The following is a 20,246-nucleotide window of genomic DNA, read 5'->3' on the forward strand; positions in this document are numbered from 1 at the left end:
TCCCTTTTTCTCCCAATTTAGTGGCCAATCGATCCCTATTTTAATTCAAACACCCACCCTCGTACTGCATGCGTTCGCCAACTGCATCTCTCTGGCCGGCAGTCTCGAAGGAGACACCTCACCACTTCCGTGACAAAGCGAATCCAGGCCGAACCACTGCTTTTTCCGACACACACACAAGACGCATTCATGTGATGAACACAAGCCGACTCTGACCCCCTCCCGAAGACAGCGTTGCCAATTATTGCTGCTTCATCGAGTCCGGCCATAGTGGAATCTGACGAGACCGGGGCGCGAACCCTGGTCCCCAGCGGGCAACTGCATCAACACAAAGCTGATGCTTAGACCGCTACACCACCGCGGACCCTCAAACCTGTATTTAGTGCTGTCCACTCGTGATCGGATCTCACAGGAGGCATTTTAATGCCAGGTCTGAACAGCCCCACAAAGGACCGTCACACTAATGAAGGTGTTAAAAACTTGTGGGGAAATATTCATACCTGAGTCCTCTGAGTCCTTGCTGTCAGTGCCGTGCGCGTCCTCCATGTCGTCATCAGACATCTCCATCTCTTCCTCTCGTCTGATGCCCATCAGCTGCTCGTTGTGCATGTTCCTGATCTCCTGCAAAACATGGCCACAGAAGCAACGGGTCAAGAGTGGTTCAACTGCACAGAGTTGTGGATGATGCTGTTCGTAAGCGTGTATTGAACTAGAGAGCCTTGTTGCCCCCGAAAGCAAAACGCTTTGCAATCAGTTTGGCATTTCTCTTTCCCATGGTTGGGGTTGAGAATTAAAGCAGAAAAGCCGTTCTTGGATTTAGAGGTAACATACACTCACTGGCCACTTTATTAGGTACACCTTGCTAGTACCGGGTTGGACCCCCTTTTGCCTTCAGAACTGCCTTAATCCTTCGTGGCATAGATTCAACAAGGTACTGGAAACATTCCTCAGAGAGTTTGGTCCATATTTACATGATAGCATCACGAAGTTGCTGCAGATTTGTCGGCTGCACATCCATGATGCGAATCTCCCGGTCCACCACATCCCAAAGGTGCTCTATTGGATTGAGATCTGGTGACTGTGGAGGCCATTTGAGTACAGTGAACTCATTGTCATGTTCAAGAAACCAGTCTGAGATGATTCAAGCTTTATGACATGGCACGTTATCCTGCTGGAAGTAGCCATCAGAAGATGGGAACACTGTGGTCATAAAGGGATGGACATGGTCAGCAACAATACTCAGGTAGGCTGTGGCGTTGACACGATGCTCAATTGGTACTAAGGGGCCCAAAGTGTGCCAAGAAAATATCTCCCACACCATTACACCACCACCACCAGCCTGAACCGTTGATACAAGGCAGGATGGATCCATGCTTTGATGTTGTTGACGCCAAATTCTGACCCTACAATCCGAATGTTGCAGCAGAAATCGAGACTCATCAGACCAGGCAACGTTTTACCAATCTTCTATTGTCCAATTTTGGTGAGCCTGTGCGAATTGTAGCCTCAGTTTCCTGTTCTTAGCTGACAGGAGTGGCACCTGGTGTGGTCTTCTGCTGCTCTAGCCCATCTGCCTCAAGGTTCGACGTGTTGTGCGTTCAGAGATGCTCTTCTGCATACCTCGGTTGTAATGAGTGGTTATTTGAGTTACTGTTGCCTTTCTATCAGCTCGAACCAGTCTGGCCATTCTCCTCTGACCTCTGGCATCAACAAGGCATTTTCGCCCACAGAACTGCCGCTCACTGGATATTTTCTCTTTTTCGGACCATTCTCTGTAAACCCTAGAGATGGTTGTGTGTGAAAATCCCAGTAGATCAGCAGTTTGTGAAATACTCAGACCAGCCCGTCTGGCACCAACAACCATGCCACGTTCAAAGTCACTTAAATCACCTTTCTTCCCCATTCTGATGCTCGGTTTGATCTGCAGCAGATCGTCTTGACCATGTCTACATGCCTAAATGCATTGAGTTGCTGCCATGTGATTGGCTGATTAGAAATTTGCGTTAACGAGCAGTTGGACAGGTGTGCCTAATAAAGTGGCCGGTGAGTGTATATTTCAAACAGAAATGTATGGACCACTATGTATGTATGTAACACTGCTCATGTAGAGGGAGTAAAAAAATTTTTTTTAGCTGGTCTGGGGGCTAGACTGGGTCTCAGAAACAACACAGCTAGACTGTACAGTTATTAACTGTGCTGTGCATGCTGTACCATCATATAAGTCCATAACATCAGAGTATCCTGTGTCTGACAAGTGCTGATACAGAACAACCCTACTGTCTATCTGGATGTGTTTCTAGTGTGCTGTTATTTATCTGTGCCTCTCTCTCGGCCTGACAGAGAGCACGGCGAGAAAGCCTCGCAGTGGTATAAAATACCAATCTTCTCTGCTTCCTCGAACCCCTCACTGACAGACGGACTGACTAACAGTCAGGCTGACTGACAGCCTGACTGAAGCCTAGGGGACTAGTAGCTTGGCCAAATGCGTGCCTCAGTTTCAAAAAGACTTGAGACAGCTTACATGACATATTGTAAAAGGATTCCTAGCCTTGTTGCTTTGAGTCAAGGGAATCATTTATGTATTGTTGTGGCATGTACTCGTGTCTGAGCTAAAATACTGCCTGCCTTGAGGTCCCCTTTCCCATAGGAGGCAAAGGTTTGGTCTGCTGTAGAGTAATACACTCTTCCAGCTTAATAAGACTACTTTGCAGGTAATGGAGCAGAAGGGGAAAGGATATACAGCCGTGCTGTAAGAACACATCATCCCACACAACTAGCCAACTATATATTCACAGGGTTGCACCCACCCACCCCCACACATACAATGCTAGCAGGCAGAGGCTATAGACAGACACATCTGCACTCCAATGATAAATACTACACGTTGACAAAGAACCGCTGCTAAAAAGGTGAAGGGAGTGAAGAGCTGATCAGCAGTAGACAAACTCACAAACATCTGTCAGCTGACTGCGTCACCCTGAGCCTCTATCAGAGGTCAAATGGGTACTACGCACACGCACACGCACACACACACACACACACACACACACACACACACACACACACAAATATCTGGCCAGCACGGAGACAAACCATCCTCTGCACAGGCAAACACTCAAAACCCCCAGGCAAAAAAATAATAAAATAATAAAAATGAAAAAAAAATAAAATAAAATAAAAAGGAGAAATAAAACAGCAACGTGGCAAGGCAGCTGTTGTGAGTCTGCCTCTCAACTGCAGCCACTTGACTTGTCTTGCTCATGCCCTCACTTTTCATCTCCAGGCCAGAGCATTACACTGCATACATAATAGGACTGGGAGCAACACAGGCAACATCTGCCTAATGATAAATCGCCTTTAGACATCTTTGCTCACTTACCTATGCTCTTGAGCAAGCCGGCCATTGTTGGACACAAATACTTGATGCATGACTTAAGGCTTGCCTTTACAGCTAGTGTGTGAAGTTGACATCAAATGACCTAAAAATCTGAAGGAATGCAATTATGAGTGATACCTAGGAGAAAAAGTGAAGATGGCCAATGCTGCTTTAGATACCAAGGTGAGCACGTGAGCCGCCTTTGTGCCTTTTCAGGTAGCATCAAGTCACATTTTAGGAACATGGCACACTACTAAGACTGTAGCATCATTAGAACTGTAAGTGTGTATGACTATGTATGACCTTATTAATGATTCACTAGGTTTGATACCATGTTGACTGCCGCTGGGCTGACTCCTTACTGTGTGTAAACTTGGATAAGCCCGAGAAGAGAGTAGTAGGGAGACATACAGTCTGCTGAAATCAAGAACTATGAGTCCCACTGACTCCATTTAACACACACACACACACACAGGCGCGTGCGCGCACTCACTCACGCACGCACGCACGCACGCACGCACGCACGCACGCACGCACGCACGCACGCACGCACACACACACACACACACACACACACACACACACACACCGTTTCGAGTATCACTGAATGACAAAAACATGAAATTCGAAAACATTCCTCTTATCAAGGTGAGGATTATTTTGGCAGGTACTTTTTTCCCCCTGCAGAATTCAATTTTTCTCTAATCTACGAGCTGTACTGTACCCTCCAAGAACGACGTGTCCAAGAGACCAAAGGCCTCTCCATAAAGCATGCCAATTGTTACCAGGGAAATGGACAGACGATTCTCGAGTGCTAATAAAAGGCTTTTTCTTGTCCTGCTAATTATTTATATATCTTGCTGAAAGAGCGAGCGAGTGAAAGAGAGAAGGTATGAGTTTCTAATAACTGGATTCCTGAGAGATCTTCAAGGTCTGGGAGAGGGAACACAACAACAGACCCCTGGGCTTGCTGACGTCGCACATGCAGACTTTCACGCAAGCCTTCATGGATGAGCACGTGTCATCTGTTAACACTCACTCGGTGAGCGTGTGCATGGTTGTGAATAAACCAGCAGACAAAAGCTACTGACAATAGCCCAGCATCTGTGATTGTGAACATCCAACTGTGCGCAAAACTGTCACTGCGGTAAATTAAACATCCATTATTCAAATTAGAGAGCATTTACATGGATATGACACTGCTATTTTCGGTTCTTAGAACGAGCTCCAGATTATTTCAGAATTCAATTTCAGTGCCTCCCTATTGTTGTCCCAGCTCTACAGCCAACTGGGAAAGTCACATGCGTCTCTAAAAAAGACTTACTGAGGTTTAATAGCTGATGTTTTGGCAACAAATGGTAACAAATAATTGACAGTGTGGGATGTACTGTACTTGAACATGACAGCCAGTGATCAATGCCTCATCATTATCATATTTACATTAGCAATACCTTCAAACACCTACCTTTAAGAGATGTTTGTTTCAAAGAATATGTCTTAATGGCTGCTTCTGTTGTGCGAGGATGTGCAACTGCACTGTGCAAATGCATGTCTGTTTTTTCTTTTTTTTTGGACCCCCCCCCCCTTTTCTCCCCAATTGTATCCGGCCAATTACCCATTCTTCTGAGCTGTCCCGGTCACTGCTCCACCCCCTCTGCCAATCCGGGGAGGGTTGCAGACATGTATCAGACTTCCTCTGATACATGTGGAGTCGCCTGCCGCTTCTTTTCACCTGACAGTGAGGAGTTTCACCAGGGGGACATAGCACATGAGAGGATCACGCTATTCTCCCCCCCTATTCCCCCTCCCCCCCAAACAGGCGCCCCAACTGACCAGAGGAGGCGCTAGTGCAGCGACCAGGACACATACCCACATCCAGTTTCCCACCCGCAGACATGGCCAATTGTGTCTGTAGGGACACCTGACCAAGCCGGAGTCAACACGGGGATTCGAACCAGGATCCTCGTGTTGGCAGGCAACGGGAAAGACCGCTACACTACCTGGACACTCCTGCAAATGCATGTCTGTTGAGTGCTTGTGTGTGTGTGTGTGTGTGTGAGTGTGTTAGTGTGTGTGTATATGAAAGAGAGAGAGACACAGATTTAGGCTATCAATTACATCATAAATCAGATGTTTCCACAATCTGAGGTTCTTTTAACTTACGATCAGATCAAACTTACCGATCAGATCTGAACAGATCAGGGAAGACTATATCACAGTCCAGCACTCCCCATGACACACTTTCCTCATTTTCATGTCAATTAATGCACCATTTGATGGACGGAAAATAATAACAAATAAGAAAGGGACAACAAATTTACTGTCAGATTTGGAAAACAAACAAGCACTTGTGTTCCGAGATGGACAAACTCAGTTTTTCAGCCAAAGGAAACGTGGATGTCAGTGCACTATCCCATCTTACTGGGTGAAATTGGAGAGCGAGTAGTGAGAGAGATTAGAGAGGTTTCGAAGCATGGACAAAAGGCGCCCCCAGATTTACCTGTTCAGGGACACCCTTAGAGATGGAACACTCACCCAGCAGGGAGACAGGTGGAGGGAGGAGATGAGGAGAGGGGGTTGACGGCTTGAACCCTGGCCTGACTGGGCGTCACACATAACGGCCAAACTGAGCAGGGATAAGTCCTGTAGCCTGGTATTATCTAAACTAGTAAAGCACTTACTGTGACCAAGAGTCAACTCAGTTCTTCGCTGAATTTACCTTATTATATACTTCTGCTGCTTGGGACACTTCTCCATCCATCCATCCATCCATCCATCCATCCATCCATCCATCCATCCATCCATCCATCCATCCATCCATCCATCCATCCATCCATCCATCCATCCATCCATCCATCCATCATCTAAACCACTTATCCTGCTCTCAGGGTTGCGGGGGTGCTGGAGCCTATCCCAGCAGTCATTGGGTGGCAGGCGGGGAGACACCCTGGAGAGGCCGCCACACCATCACAGGGCCCACACCCACACCCACACCCACACCCACACACACACACACAAACATTCACACCTAGGGACAATTTAGTATGGCCGATTCACCTGACCTTCATGTCTTTTGGACTGTGGGAGGAAACCGGAGCCCCCAGAGGAAACCCACGCAGACACGGGGAGAACATGCAAACTCCAAAGGGGACGACCTGGGACAATCCCTAAGGTTGGACTACCCTGGGGCTCGAACCCAGGAACCTTCTTGCTGTGAGGAGACTGTGCTAACCACTGCGCCACCGTGCCACCCTGGGACACCGTTCTACCGCTCCAAATTAAGTACTCTTATTGAAGGTATCAACGCTATGCCAAAAAGCAGAGAACTCTTAAGAAATTAAAAGGGGAGGACAGCAGGGAGGACGCGGGTGCTTTCAAAAATAAGAACATAAAAGCATAATGCCTTATTAACAAAGATTCAAGAGAAAGACGGAAACAAACAAGAGAGTACCAACCTCGGCTTGCTTGCGCCACATGTCCAAGTTCTTGCGCTGAGCTTTGGAGAAATGGTCCCATGCCTTTTGTTTGGAAGCAGCTTGGAATACAGACACAATCTGCTCAACTGTGGCAGGATGCAGGGAAGGGCCATAGACCATCCAGAGACAGTGAGAGAGAGAGGTAGGGGAGAGAGCGAGAGAGAGAAAGAGAGCAACAGAGAGAGAGAGAGAGAAAGAGGGCGGGTGGGAAGGAGCAGAGGAGTGAAAAAGTGGAGTCAGCTAGGAATGTAAAGAATTGTGTGTGTGTCCGTGTGTGTGAGTGTGTGTGTGCATGTGTGCCTTTTACTTACCAGGTGATGCCAATGCATCAACTTTTTCGGTGGTCAGAAAGTTCCCAAAACAACGACCTTGGTAAATCATACATGGTTCGACCTACCCAGATACGAAACAGCTACTCCAAGTACCAATGTGAAAATATCTCAATTGAAAAAGGCTGCATAAACTTGAACCACCACAGTCATTTAAAATTATAGCAAAGCTCCAACTCTTTGACACAGAACTTGCAGCACCTTGTAAATCATTAAGCACATGCTTCATTGGCCTGACTATTGATTTTTCAGCCTTAACATCACTGGGAAGCTTTGCTCTGTATATTTACCACTAGGAGCCGACAACCTCAGTATTCTGCTATTGATCACTGAGGCCTTCCACTGGAACAGGTGGCAGGGCAAGTGCACAGCTAAGGGGCCTCTTGACTATAGCCGCTCAAGCAGGTGAGAGAGTTACCAATTCAATTTTTTTTGCCCAGTTTTCTTTTTCTAATTTTAAATTTGAATTCTCTAGAGATTGGCCAGACCCAGGGTTTCCCAGGAGAACATTGCCCAGAATCTAGAGATTTTTTCCTGGGGTGGCAAAGGGGTGGCATGAGGTTCAAGGAGGGGGGGCAATGGACATTATTCTAAACGTATTATTATTCAAAACTCGGATTTCATCGAATGTATTTTGTTCTCTACTGTTTGAGATGAGTTTGGTGCGGGTCTCATTGACCTTCACCATGCATGTACATAAAATATACTTTAAAAACATATTATCTGATTTATAAATGGGGTGGCAAGGGGTGGCAGCTGCCACCTCTGGGACACAGTCTTGCCACCCCGCAGATCCGCGCCTGTTGCTATGTATACATTCGTTTTCTGTATGATGACAGATGCCCTGGACGTTTATACTGTGTGTCAGAGGCAAGCATGGTTTCAGTGAATTGATAAAGCCATTTCCCTCCCAGCATTAGACTCTCTGGCCTTACAAGTGGACAACAGAGGACCTTATGGAGGACACGAGGATCTCAGAGTTCCTGATCTACACTCAGGGATTTGATACGACCGCTAGCTGTAGCCTTGGACCAAATCCAAACATGAGTGTGTGTGTGTGTGTGTGTGTGTGTGTGTGGGTGTGTTTTGTAGGGTGGTGAGAGAGCAGTACATGGATCAATAGTGTCCGAGAATCCTTTAATTTGATGGAGCAGATCAATGGGGAAGGCAGAGCAGAGACTAAAGAGTGCAAGGTTGTGCACAGGCTTTTAGGGCTGTGTGTGTGTGGTGTTTTTTTTATTCTGTTGGATAGTAAGTATTGTCCCTTCTTTGATAAATAGTGCCACCTCCCCTTAAAGGTTTACATCTCATTTACAACCTTTGTAAATATGGATTTTTCTAATTACATAACATTCATTAACATGACCATATTAACAACGCAAACCAGATAATGACCCAGGGGATTTTAAGAAAATAATAATAATAGCATTTTAATGACATTTCTATTTATGTTGACAGGGATTATGATATTCCATGTGGAGACAGACCCTCTGCAGTATCCTATCTAGAAAACTGACAGGCACAGCCTATGAGATATTGATGTATCTTTGTTCCCACATGAGACAAGAAAACGTTCTTCACAGGAGCTAATACTATGTCATAATAGTAGGATGGCCAATGACGTACTGGGAGGAAGATACACTCATGAATAAAAGTGTTTCCATACGTATGTTATTGTGATGAAGGAAGATGGCTATTATGAGGACAGAATGCATCTCTCCTTCCCTCTTTTGTTCTTCACTGTCTCTTTCATGCTAAATTGTACCGCGATGACACACACACACACACACACACACACACACACACAGTCAAACATGCAACCTTTCTGCCCTTTCCGTGTTGCTCACCAAATAGACACTAAAAGAATGAACTTTTCAGTAGGTATGTCAGCGTGTCTGCACACATAGAGCAACAGCTATTAGTCATGCAGATATCTGGACAACAGCTGCCACAGCCAGGTGTTAGAAATGGGAGCTTCGAATCCAGAGCTGTAGAAGACATGTTAGAATGAACTTTGCCAATGGTCTTAAATATGAGACAGGCATGTATCACTACAGTTTATGATTGGCACCACTTGTTTTAATGCCAAGAAGGTGTTAGGCTACTCACTATATCAAATATTCAACCCCGAATACATTGTTCAACATGTGCCATTACTTAGTACCCTCAAGCTTTCAAGCTGAGCTCTTCCACAGCATTGGAGAGGTTTGCTGATGAACAAAAGAGCATCGGGGAGAGCTTTATGCCGTATGAACTGTAATGTCTTGGGGGAAAATGGAAAAGGAGGATACTGAATTCATTGTATTATTGCTCTAACTCAGGGACAGGTATTGGAGAGCCAATCTTTCACAGAGTTGAATGGAAGCAATCCACTTATCTTTAACCTAATTGCCTATCAACAAATCAAACAAAACAAAACAAAAGCAAATAACCCAAACCAAAAGGCCAGCAATCTTTAAGACCAATATAGCAATGCTTTTTTTAATTCCAAAAATTTCATATATTGTTTTCTGTCACATAAACAGACATATTTTATCATTAAAAGTGCTTTAACACTTCCTTTTTAAAGTACTGCACTCTGTGTGTGTGTTGTTTGTGTAATTCTTCTTCTCAAATTGAATAATAGAGGTGAATTATTAATCAACATTATCCCCCCTTACTATGTGCATACTGTTAGTGTATGTGTGGAAGGGAGTCAACAACACTATACTTGAGGGGGGGAGTAGTGGCTCAGGGGGTAGAGTGGTTGTACAGCAGTTAGAAGGTTGCTGGTTTGATCCCAGTACCTCCTCACCTCATGTTGAAGTGTCCTTGAGCAAGTCACTGACCCCTAACAGCTCCCGATGAGCACAATGGCACCTTGTATGGCAGCCACGGCGTTTGGCATGTTTGAATGCACATCAGGTGAACAGATGGATGCGAGGCATTGCCTTTAAAGTGCTTTGAGTGCTCCGCTGAATATATATCATCTGTTTCTATTTCTTCCTGTCCTCTGCATCTTCCTCTGTCATGCCAGCCACCTGCAAGTCCTCCCTCACCACATCCATAAACCTCCTCTTTGACCTTCCTCTTTTCCTCTTGCCTGGCAGCTCCATCTTCAGCATTCTTCTCCTTATATACCCAGCATCTCTCCTCCACACATGTCCAAGCCATCTCAATCTTGACTCTCTTGTTTTGTCTCCGAACTGTTCAACCTGAGCTGTCCCTCTAATATACTCATTCCTAATCCTGTCCTTCTTCATCACTCCCAATGAAAATCTTAGCATCTTCAACTCTGCCACCTCCAGCTCCACCTCCTGTCTTTTCGTCAGTGCCACTGTCTCCAAACCATATAACATAGCTGGTCTCATAACCATCTTGTAAACCTTCCCTTTAACTCTTGCTGGTACCCTTCTGTCGCAAATCACTCCTGACACTCTTCTCCAACCCCTCCACTCTGCCTGCACTCTCTTCTTCATCTCTCTTCCGCACTCTGTTACTTTGAACAATTGACCTCAGGTATTTAAACTCATCCACCTTCATCACCTCTACTCCTTGCATCCTCACCATTCTGCTGTCCTCCCTCTCATTCACGCATATGTATTCCATCTTGCTCCTACTGACTTTCATTCCTCCTTCTCTCCAGTGCATACCTACTCCTCTCCAGGCTCGTCTCAACCTGCTCCCTACTCTCACTACAGATCACAATGTCATCCGCTAACATCATAGTCCACAGAGACTCCTGCCTGATCTCGTCTGTCAACCTGTCTATCACCATTGCAAACAAGAAAGGGCTCAGAGCCGATCCTTGATCTAATCCCACCTCCACCTTGCACCCATCTGTCATTCCTACTGTACACCTCATCACTGTCACACTGCCCTCATACATATCCTGCACCACCTTTACATACTTCTCACCACTCCCGACCGCTGAATTTAGCCTTGGCTAAATTTGGAGGTTTGCAGTTCGGGTGGTTAATTAATGTATATTATAGCGGGTCGATGGTGGGGATTGGCTCTCATAATGGGTCGGGTGGGTGTGGGTATTAAAAAACCCTGACCCGTGCATCACTAGTTCCCAGATGGAGAATATTAGATATTCTACTATGCTCTGCCACTGGGGCGAATATGCGGTTCTGTGAGGCACCATTATCAATGAACACGTAATGAACGTCGTGAATATACGACACTTTAAATTCAGCTGGCAGGGGTGCCCTGGTTGCCAAATGGTTACGGTGCATGCCACATAACCGCAGCATACCTGGTTCAATTCCAGCAAGTGAACTTTGTTGCATGTCGTACTCATCTCGGTCTCCCCTCGTTTAATGTCTGCCACTTCACTATCCTCTATCCAATAAAGGCAAAAATGCCAAAGAATAATCAAAAAAAAAAAAATTCAACTGGCACTTGAACATGGAACACTTCTTTGTTGTTAATTATCATTTATATTAGTGTATACAAGAAATTATTGCCTTCTAAAGCCCAATTTATACTCCAAATGTCGGCTAGCAGACAGATGTCTCTCGACAATTTTGACGTCATGAGAGACACATTTTGTGTCTCCCAGGGCTGTCGTGTACACGACACATTTTCTTATGTCGCAGACTCGCGCACATTATGTCGCTTAGCTGTGATTGGATAGTTGGATTGAAGGGACGAGGTGTTTGAGCGTTGCCATGGTTTTGTTTGAGAGCGTTGTTTACATCACGCGCGCTCATTCATAAAAAGAACACTCGCTACTGTTTACAACACAGCGCGTGACGCGAAACGTTTCCGTAGATACCAGGAGACAGTCAGCGATATTGCGACAAGCATAAATGCAACAACTCGAGAGACACTTTTTTGTCTGCCGGGAGACATTTGTCTGCTAGCCGACATTTGGAGCATAAATTGGGCTTTAGCTGATATCTAATTTTAATGGCCTTGATGGTTTTGAAATTAAAATGGCAGTTTTAACATATAGGTCTGGGTTTTGTTATTACTTCTGGAAACCATATAAGAAATATGCCTTTCAAGCTGGCAGTCAATTTTGATGGCCTTGATGGTTTTATTGGAAATCTGCAGTTCACAGGAGAGAATCTGTGTTCAAAGTAAAAAATATGCGATTGAACAATAGTATTTGAATTTAAATATAATTCATTTGTGTTGATTCTACATTAATTATGTGATTTTACATTTAAATATCCATTATTACAAGCCTCAGTTTTAAGAATTAAAAAAAAACGATCACTTAAATTGTGCAATTGATTACTTAATTTTTCTGATCGACAGCCCAAATAAATACAAGCTTTATAGATGCAGTCCGTTTACTTATACTCCATTGGCATTCAAAATGCAGTCAAAGCATTATCAAACATTTTTTTTCCATCTTCCACTGTAAAAGCTTAACACTTTACTGAAAACTATTACATTCCATTCACTATTCTGAATTTGAACAAGTACCCAGCCAAGGCTAACATGAAGGTATCTTTAACAATACAATTAAGACCACGATGGGTATATCTGAGCATGGTAGACTCGATTTGAAACTCCTGAACTTGTCTTTGTCCTTCTCCTCTGCAGTGAGTATACAAATACTCTGTAGTACATCAGAGTGCATGGTGTGTGAGTGCAGCATTTTTATACGAGTACAGCTTACTCACATTGAGCCAGTATCCCGGACAGTGCGGTCTTGAACTTTTCCTTGGCTTCCTCCATTTCCTTCTCATGCTGAGCCTTCTCACTCATCAGCCGGCGGATGTGGCTGTTGGAGGACTGGATCATGGAGTAGAAGTTGTTGGCGTTCCTTCGGTTGACCTCACCCCGTTCCACCCAGGTCAGCAGCACACGCACAGCCTCAGGAAATTTACCATCGTCTGGACGACAGAGGAGGAAAAAGAGAGGAGATGAGAGAGGAAGAGTGAGGGTCAAGACAGGAGAGATGAGATAAACAAGTGAAAAATCAGTATGATCCCGATGTGAATTCATGGTTTGCAGTGCTGCTGTCAGCAAAAAACCCCATCATTATAACAGTGAAAATATCAGTCAAAATCCATGTCAGATAATGCTGTGAAATATAACCAAAAAGTACAACAATTGGGGGGGAAAAGATATTTTCCTACTACACATTTACAAATGATGAGTTTTGGTAAAGAGTTTCTCTCAGATCTAGCCATGAAATGTCAAAGACAGAAGAGACAGAGTAGTTGTGTCTAAATGCAGAAAGAGCATTATGGGAGTTGCAAATTCTTAGCCAGGTAATGCAAGAATGAGTTATTGTAAACAACAAATCTGACAAAGCAGAACTTTTATTTCCTTGTTTTAATTAGTAAAGTCTGCTTACACAAACATTCTCTGGCAATGAATTGAGAATGAAGAAAAGCACAAAGGGAACGAATAAGAAAAAGGTCCCAGAGTCAATACAAGAAAGGCAGAATGAAAAACAAGCTCTTCTCTGAAAGCTTGCTGTCATCTGGCCAATGGGGAAGGAGAGGAGATGGAGAGGAGAAGACTCACGGTCAATATGGGTAAGGTGAGATTGAACAAAAGGAGAAAAAGAGAATAATAGCTCCACAGACTGAAAAAGAGGACAGAGGAGGAAAAAAAGCATAGATGAGCTGCTGGATGTAAAAGGGATGAAAAGAACAAATAACACGAACAGTTACATTTTTTTTTTTTGCTAATGTTGAAGATAAAAGAAATGGCTAACATATGAGGGAGGGAGAGAAAGAGAGAGCGATAAAGGGAGAGAGAGAAAGAGAAAAAGAGAGGAAGAGAAAGCTATAGATGTAGAACAGAGATAGAGAATGAAAGCAGCAACAGGAACGTGTTCTAAAGGCACCTCTAGATGGTTCCAGTCATCTGAAGGTGGGAATGGGCCTTGCAAGGACTTACACGTGTGTGTGTGTATTATATATATATATATAGATAGATAGATAGATATACTGATGAGCCAAAACATTATGACCACCTGCCTAATATGTTGTTGATCCTCCATGTGCCGCCAAAACAGCACCAACCCACCAAGGCATGGTCTCTACAAGACACTTGAAGGTGTCCTGTGGGATCTGGCATCAAAACATTAGCAGCGGATCCCTCAAGTCCTATACGTCGTTTGGTGGAGCCGCCGTGGATTGGATTTGTTGGTCCAGCACATCCCACAGATGCTCAATCGGATTGAGATCTGGGGAATTAGTAGGCCAGGGCAATACCTTGGACACTTCATCTTGTCCTCAAACCACTCCAGAACAAGGTGTGAGGTGTGGCAGGGCGCATTATCCTGCTGAAAGAGGAAACTGCCATCAGGGAATACCATTGCCATGGAGGGCTGTACCTGATTTACAATTATGTTTAGATAGGTGGCACGTGTCAAACTGATGTCCACATGAATGGCCAGACCCAGGGTTTCCCAGGAGAACATTGCCCAGAGTATCACACTCCCTACAACAGCTTATCGTCTTCCCATAGTACATCCTGGTGCCATCACTTTCCCAGGTAAACGGCACACATGTATACGGCCAGTCACGTGATCTAAAAGAACACAGGACTCATTGGACCAGGCGACCTTCCATTGCTCTGAGGTCTAGTTCTGACACTTGTGTGTCCATTGTATGTGCTTCAACGGTGGAGATGGGTCATCATTGGCACTCTGACCAATCTGCGGCTATGCAGCCCCATATGCAGTAGGGTGCGATGTACTATGTGTTGTGAGACTTTCCTGCCATAACCATCAGTAACATTTTCTGTGACATATGCCAGAGTAGACCTTCTGTCGGTTCGTACCAGACAGGATAGCCTTCGTTGCCCTTGCGCGTTGATGAGCCTTGGGCACCCAACATTGTCGCCGGTTTGTGGTTTGTCCCTCCTTGGACCACTGTTGGTAGGTACTCACCAGTGCTGACTGGGAGCACCCCGCAAGCCTTGCTGTTTCAGTTATGCTTGGATCCAGTTGTCTGGCCATAACAGTTTGGTCCTTGTCAAAGTTGCTCAGGTCTTTACACCTGTCTATTTCTCCTGCAACACGTTGACTACAAGAACTGATTGTTCACTTATCATCTAATCTACCCAGACCTTGACATGTTCCATTGTTTGGAGATGATCAACGTTATTCAGTTCACCTTTGAGTAGTCATAATGTTTTGGCTCATGTATCTATGTATACATATGTGTGTGTGTGTGTGTGTGTGTGTGTGTGTGTGTGTATGGTCAGAGCTTAAGCCTGCCAAATGCAGGTAAAAATTAATTGAGGTATGTAATGCTGTCAAATTATTTGCCAACTTGGTGGGAGATGAATTAAGTTCTAAATGTCACTTCTTCAGCATCTGTTTGTGATGTGCAACACCACGTATAACAGAGTCCACATTCATGGGATCTGTTTTAGGTTCAAATGAATGTGAGATGGTCTCTGGTTTTCCCGAGGGTGAGTCAAGTGACCGCTATTGTTCTCTCACATTGACACATACACTACAAAGCATCTCAAATCATAAATAATACTGAAAATGTGGGAGACTGCTCACACAAGGACAGAAATTGCTGATTTGATTTGTCTTTTAGTCACCAGAATGCACACACTAGATGATTAGGACAAAGATGGCACATCACACACTTGATGGTAATGCTAATATCAACCAGACTCCCGAGTCTCAGAACAGCTTCATTTTAATAATTTTTATTTTCTTTTCTTACCCTAACTCACACATGCCTTCTGCATCTTGCCGGGCAACTAGCAATATCAGTCTCCTGTGACAGCACCATGAATGTCTTTTTAATGTTTTCTGGAAGTTGGGCAAAAACAGCCACTGCTCTTGATTTATCAAGTAAGTGATATTCAATTCAATTCAATTCAATTCAATTTATTGTCATTAAAAACAATGTGCAGGCAAATGTTAAAAATGAAATGAAGGCTTTGGCTTCACCAAACAGTGCAAGACAGACACAGACAAACACAGCAAACACAATATAAGATATACACACATGAAGACCAAAAGCTAAAAATAAGTTAAAAGAGAGCTGGAGTACAAAATTGCTATGTAGTTGACAGGCAAGCCACAAAGCTTGTTTGAATGTGGGGTAAGAAGAAAGAACAAAACCGTTAAAACAAATGGTTCTAATATACAAGAGTCCAATTGATTGTTGGTAGCGGTAGCCTATCATCGTTACGTGTGTGATGCCCTGTTTTGTCTAGTGTGTGAAAGACCACTGAAAGACAAAAAAATCTGTGAAATCTGCTGTCATGTGTGGTCCCCCACGGTTTCAATATTGGTTAGGGTTTGAACTGTCCTCTAGTGTGGGCCAGGCAACAGCTAGGTGACAAAAAAAAGTAACTTGCTTGATTCTCTCTCTCTGGTTTATACTGTATACAAATGTATTTTATGTCTTTCATTTGTACTAATAAATATGTTGAAAATCCGAGAAAAAAGAAAACACTTTCGGCTAGTGGAAATTCAGAGTGGCTACTGACTAAGCTGGTGATCCAAAAAGTTAAAAAAAAATTTTTTTTTTATTTCCCCCCCCTTTTTCTCACCAATTGTACTTGGCCAAATAGCCTATTTTCCGATCCATCCTGGTCGTTGCTCCACCCCCTCTGCCGAGCCGGGGAGGGCTGCAGACTATCACATGCCTCCTCCAATACATGTGGAGTCACCAGCCACTTCTTTTCACCTGACAGTGAGGAGTTTTGCTAGGGGGACGCAACGTGTGGGAAGATCACACCATTTCCCCCAGTTCCCCCTCCCCCTCAACAGGTGCCCCAACCGACCAGAGGCGCTAGTGACCAGGACACATACCCACATCTGGCTTCCCACCCGCAGACATGGCCAATTGTGTCTGTAAGGACGCCCAACCAAGCCAGAGGTAACATGGAATAGACCGCTACGCTACCCGCAAGTCCCTCAAAAAGTTAATTTTAAGTCGTTTACACATATGTCCTTGGAGGTGTGAAAAATGTTTTCCCGGGATAGATATTTCAGTAAAATAGTCAAGCCAAATCTACAGTCAAGGGGTTAAAGAGAGTGGTTCATAGCAGTTTACAGTAGCTTCTCAGCAGTAGCCTGAGACAAATCCACAGCTAAAAACACAACATTAGTCTTCTTCACACCATGGGCACAGAACAACAACAGAAAGAAGTAACACATAACGCAGATGGTGGTGGTGGGGGGGGGGTGCAGGAAGTCACAGATATTTTTCAGGAGGCAATTTTATCTGAGACCTGAAAGTGTCTTTGCTCATTAGTGAAACAAGGTTATTCAGTCAGAAGCTGGGCAGAAAGCTGAGCAGAAGACAGGGGGAGAGGAGAGGAAAGAAATGAAGGCGAAGGAAGTGGGAGGGGAATAAGGCAAAAGAAAAAAGGACAAGGGAAAAATAGAGTGAAAAGAAAAGTAAAGAAGACTAAAGGAAAAAAGCGGGGTGCAATTGGAAGGGTGAGGACAGAGTTCTATTAATGGACACCTTGTTTAGCAGTCATTCCTTCTCGCCTTTCTTAAACAAATCTTCTGAATCTGAATTTCCTTTGGTCTATGTGAAAACAGAATGTTTCACCATTTACTTCTCTTGGTGGCTATGTCATGGCTGACCCCTGGAGGGACATAAAAAATGCACACATTTGCGCCTAAAGGAGAAACTCACAAGCCGTGAAGATGTGGGGTTTGATTTGTAGAAGTGTGGTTCAATTTTTTCGTGTGCAGCCGTTGCACATCGACCAACCTTTGATCTTGTCTCCCAGCTGGCTGCACTCATGCTCGGAGTAGTGGACGATGGGGGGAGGGGAGGGGGGTCGGAGGCGGTCCTCCTCCATCTTCCGCCGGTGCCTCTCCTCTCTGGCCAACATGCGCTGGCGGCACTCCCACTCGTACAGGTCGTCTCTGGCCTGGGCAAAGTCTACGTGGAGACGGCCTGTGTCCTTTTTGTCTGTGCTGGAGCCCAGACGGATGCGGTAGCCTACGGGGAGGAGGCAGAGGAATGAGTGAGGAGGATGAGGGTTAAAGGGTAAAGGGAGGAGAGAGATAGCACAGAACAGAGAGAAACATAACAGAGAGATAATGATTGTGGCGGATGGATTTGAAAGAAAAGATAAAATTCGAGGTAGAAGAACCTTTGCCACTTGTTTAGGGAGAATGTATGCTTTTTAATTTTTTGGTAACCTACTTGTCTCTCTGCTGGTGAGCAAAATGCTCATAATTTTCAGTGATTGCCTGATCCCTACTTCCCACACACATTTGTACAGGTCAATCTGTTTTTCCAACTACAGCCATTTATTCCCCAGTGATTGAAGGAGCAACTGATTGCCTAAATTCTACATCTTACATGATTCTTACAAATTCAACCCAAAAAGTATAATTACTTTGCTGTAATCAAGGAAATGGTGCCATTATTTATTTTTTTAAAGCCAATGACATTAACGGGAAGCATGGATTTACTTCACCTAGATTGATGGAAACAGGAAGTGGGCAGAGAGAAAAGTATGTGAGTGAGCTAGCAACACAGCTCATTTTTAAGTTCATGTCACTCTCAATTTTATTTTGACACAAAGACAGAGAGGAAGAAAATTAGGTAAACAAGTGCTTCATCATAGTGTAGCACGAATTCAGGGAGAAGGCGGGATCGAACCCGAGTTCCCCTGCAGGAAACAGCGCTAACCAGTCAACTAAAGGGTCCGACCCGTTAGCCAATGGGCTAGTGAGTCTACACATCCGTGGTCATAAACTGTTACACTACTTGCTTCAGGGAGCTTCTGCATGCTAGCTCCCCCTCACGTCTCTGAGTGCATATGCATCCTACCGCTGCCACCAAATGTAGCGGGAATTCAGGGAACAGGCGAGAATCGAACCTGGGTTCCCTGCATCACGGGTGACTGCGCTACCCCGTCAAGTAAAGGGTACGACCCGTTAGCTAAGGGCTAGCGAGTCTACACAGCCATGGTCGTACACTGTTACAATAGTTAATTCACCTGTCTACTTGTCTATCACCCGTCTCTCTTTAAGTCTGGTGCTGTCTTTGGTTGGGTCCTGCTATCTGGGAAGCTAAAATGCAAGCTGTAAGGTTTTTTTAACAGTAGAGGAGAAATGCATCCTGTGTATTGGCACATGAGGGAGACACAGGGAGACTAATTAGGTCTCCTGTGGCAATGGAATCCCCATCCCATCTCTTGGCCAATTTTCACTAATGGCTGTACGTACATTTGATTTAAGTTCACAGTCATTTGTTTAATGACTGCTTTAAATGTTAAGAGAGCATTTGTGGTAGCTTTAGTATGTTTGTGCATCTGTGGGTTTGATGGACATTTAATGATATCCAGTGATTCCTGGGAGGACACAAAACAAACAAACCAACAAACACACACCCACACCCACACACTGCAGTAAATAGAATGGAAATGCCGTGAGCTGCTGGTGGATGTCAGTGTGGCCGGAAGAAAAAAATGAGTTTGAATTTAGAGTTTCTCCTTCAGCCTGCCCTCTTTGCTTCAGGCTCCTAGCCTGCCTCAATATTTCATGGGGAGGGGATTTCAGTGTATTATGTGTGTGTGTGTGTGTGTGTGGGGGGTAGGGGTGAGTAGTGAAGGGGGTGTATTTAAGGGAAAGCAACACAGCTCCGTCATCTGGTTCATATATGGACTGCTCCAGTATCAAAGTGGAAAAGAGGTGGACCAAATCACAGCACCCACACATACATTTCGTCATCCTTGTAAATATATCTTAAGTATTTCTTTATTTTGCAAATGCCTATGCATGCACACATGCAGAAAAATTATTTGTATCTCTGGCATTTCCATTGACTAACAAAAACACACACACAAAACACACACATGCGTACTATGCACACACACAAACACTAAATAATGCAGAGGGTATTATTGGATCGACTGATATGTTAAATAAGCTTTGTGGTGCAGGGATATATGGCCAGCCATTTACACCGAGGGAGACTTAAGACATCTGGGCTCTAGAAGCTGCTGGGAAAGATAAGAAGCCATTGACTGATGTCACATGACTCGCAGAGATGCTTTCTCCACTTCCTGATGATTTGTTTCCCCTGTATGCTGAGCCTTTTGGGGGCGGTAGCTGAACCTTTAGAACACACAATACTGTCAGTATCGTCATTGACCTTCATA

The 20,246-nt window shown here is 44.5% G+C and overlaps 1 protein-coding gene across 2 annotated transcripts in view; it reads right to left on the reverse strand.

Annotated features, from left to right (window-relative positions):
- enox2 (ecto-NOX disulfide-thiol exchanger 2) overlaps positions 1 to 20,246 on the reverse strand; it is a 394,667-nt gene that overhangs the window by 43,669 nt on the left and 330,752 nt on the right. For both annotated transcript variants that reach the window (XM_056276028.1, XM_056276036.1), the window contains 4 exons: positions 17,840 to 18,073; positions 12,803 to 13,015; positions 6,832 to 6,938; positions 501 to 621 (listed from right to left, as the gene is read on the reverse strand). In XM_056276028.1, coding sequence (XP_056132003.1) covers positions 501 to 621; positions 6,832 to 6,938; positions 12,803 to 13,015; positions 17,840 to 18,073 — 675 coding nt within the window. The remainder of the gene's footprint in view (positions 1 to 500; positions 622 to 6,831; positions 6,939 to 12,802; positions 13,016 to 17,839; positions 18,074 to 20,246) is intronic.

This window comes from Lampris incognitus, chromosome 1, assembly GCF_029633865.1.
Source record: "Lampris incognitus isolate fLamInc1 chromosome 1, fLamInc1.hap2, whole genome shotgun sequence".
In the NCBI taxonomy this organism is placed as follows: Eukaryota; Metazoa; Chordata; class Actinopteri; order Lampriformes; family Lampridae; genus Lampris; species Lampris incognitus.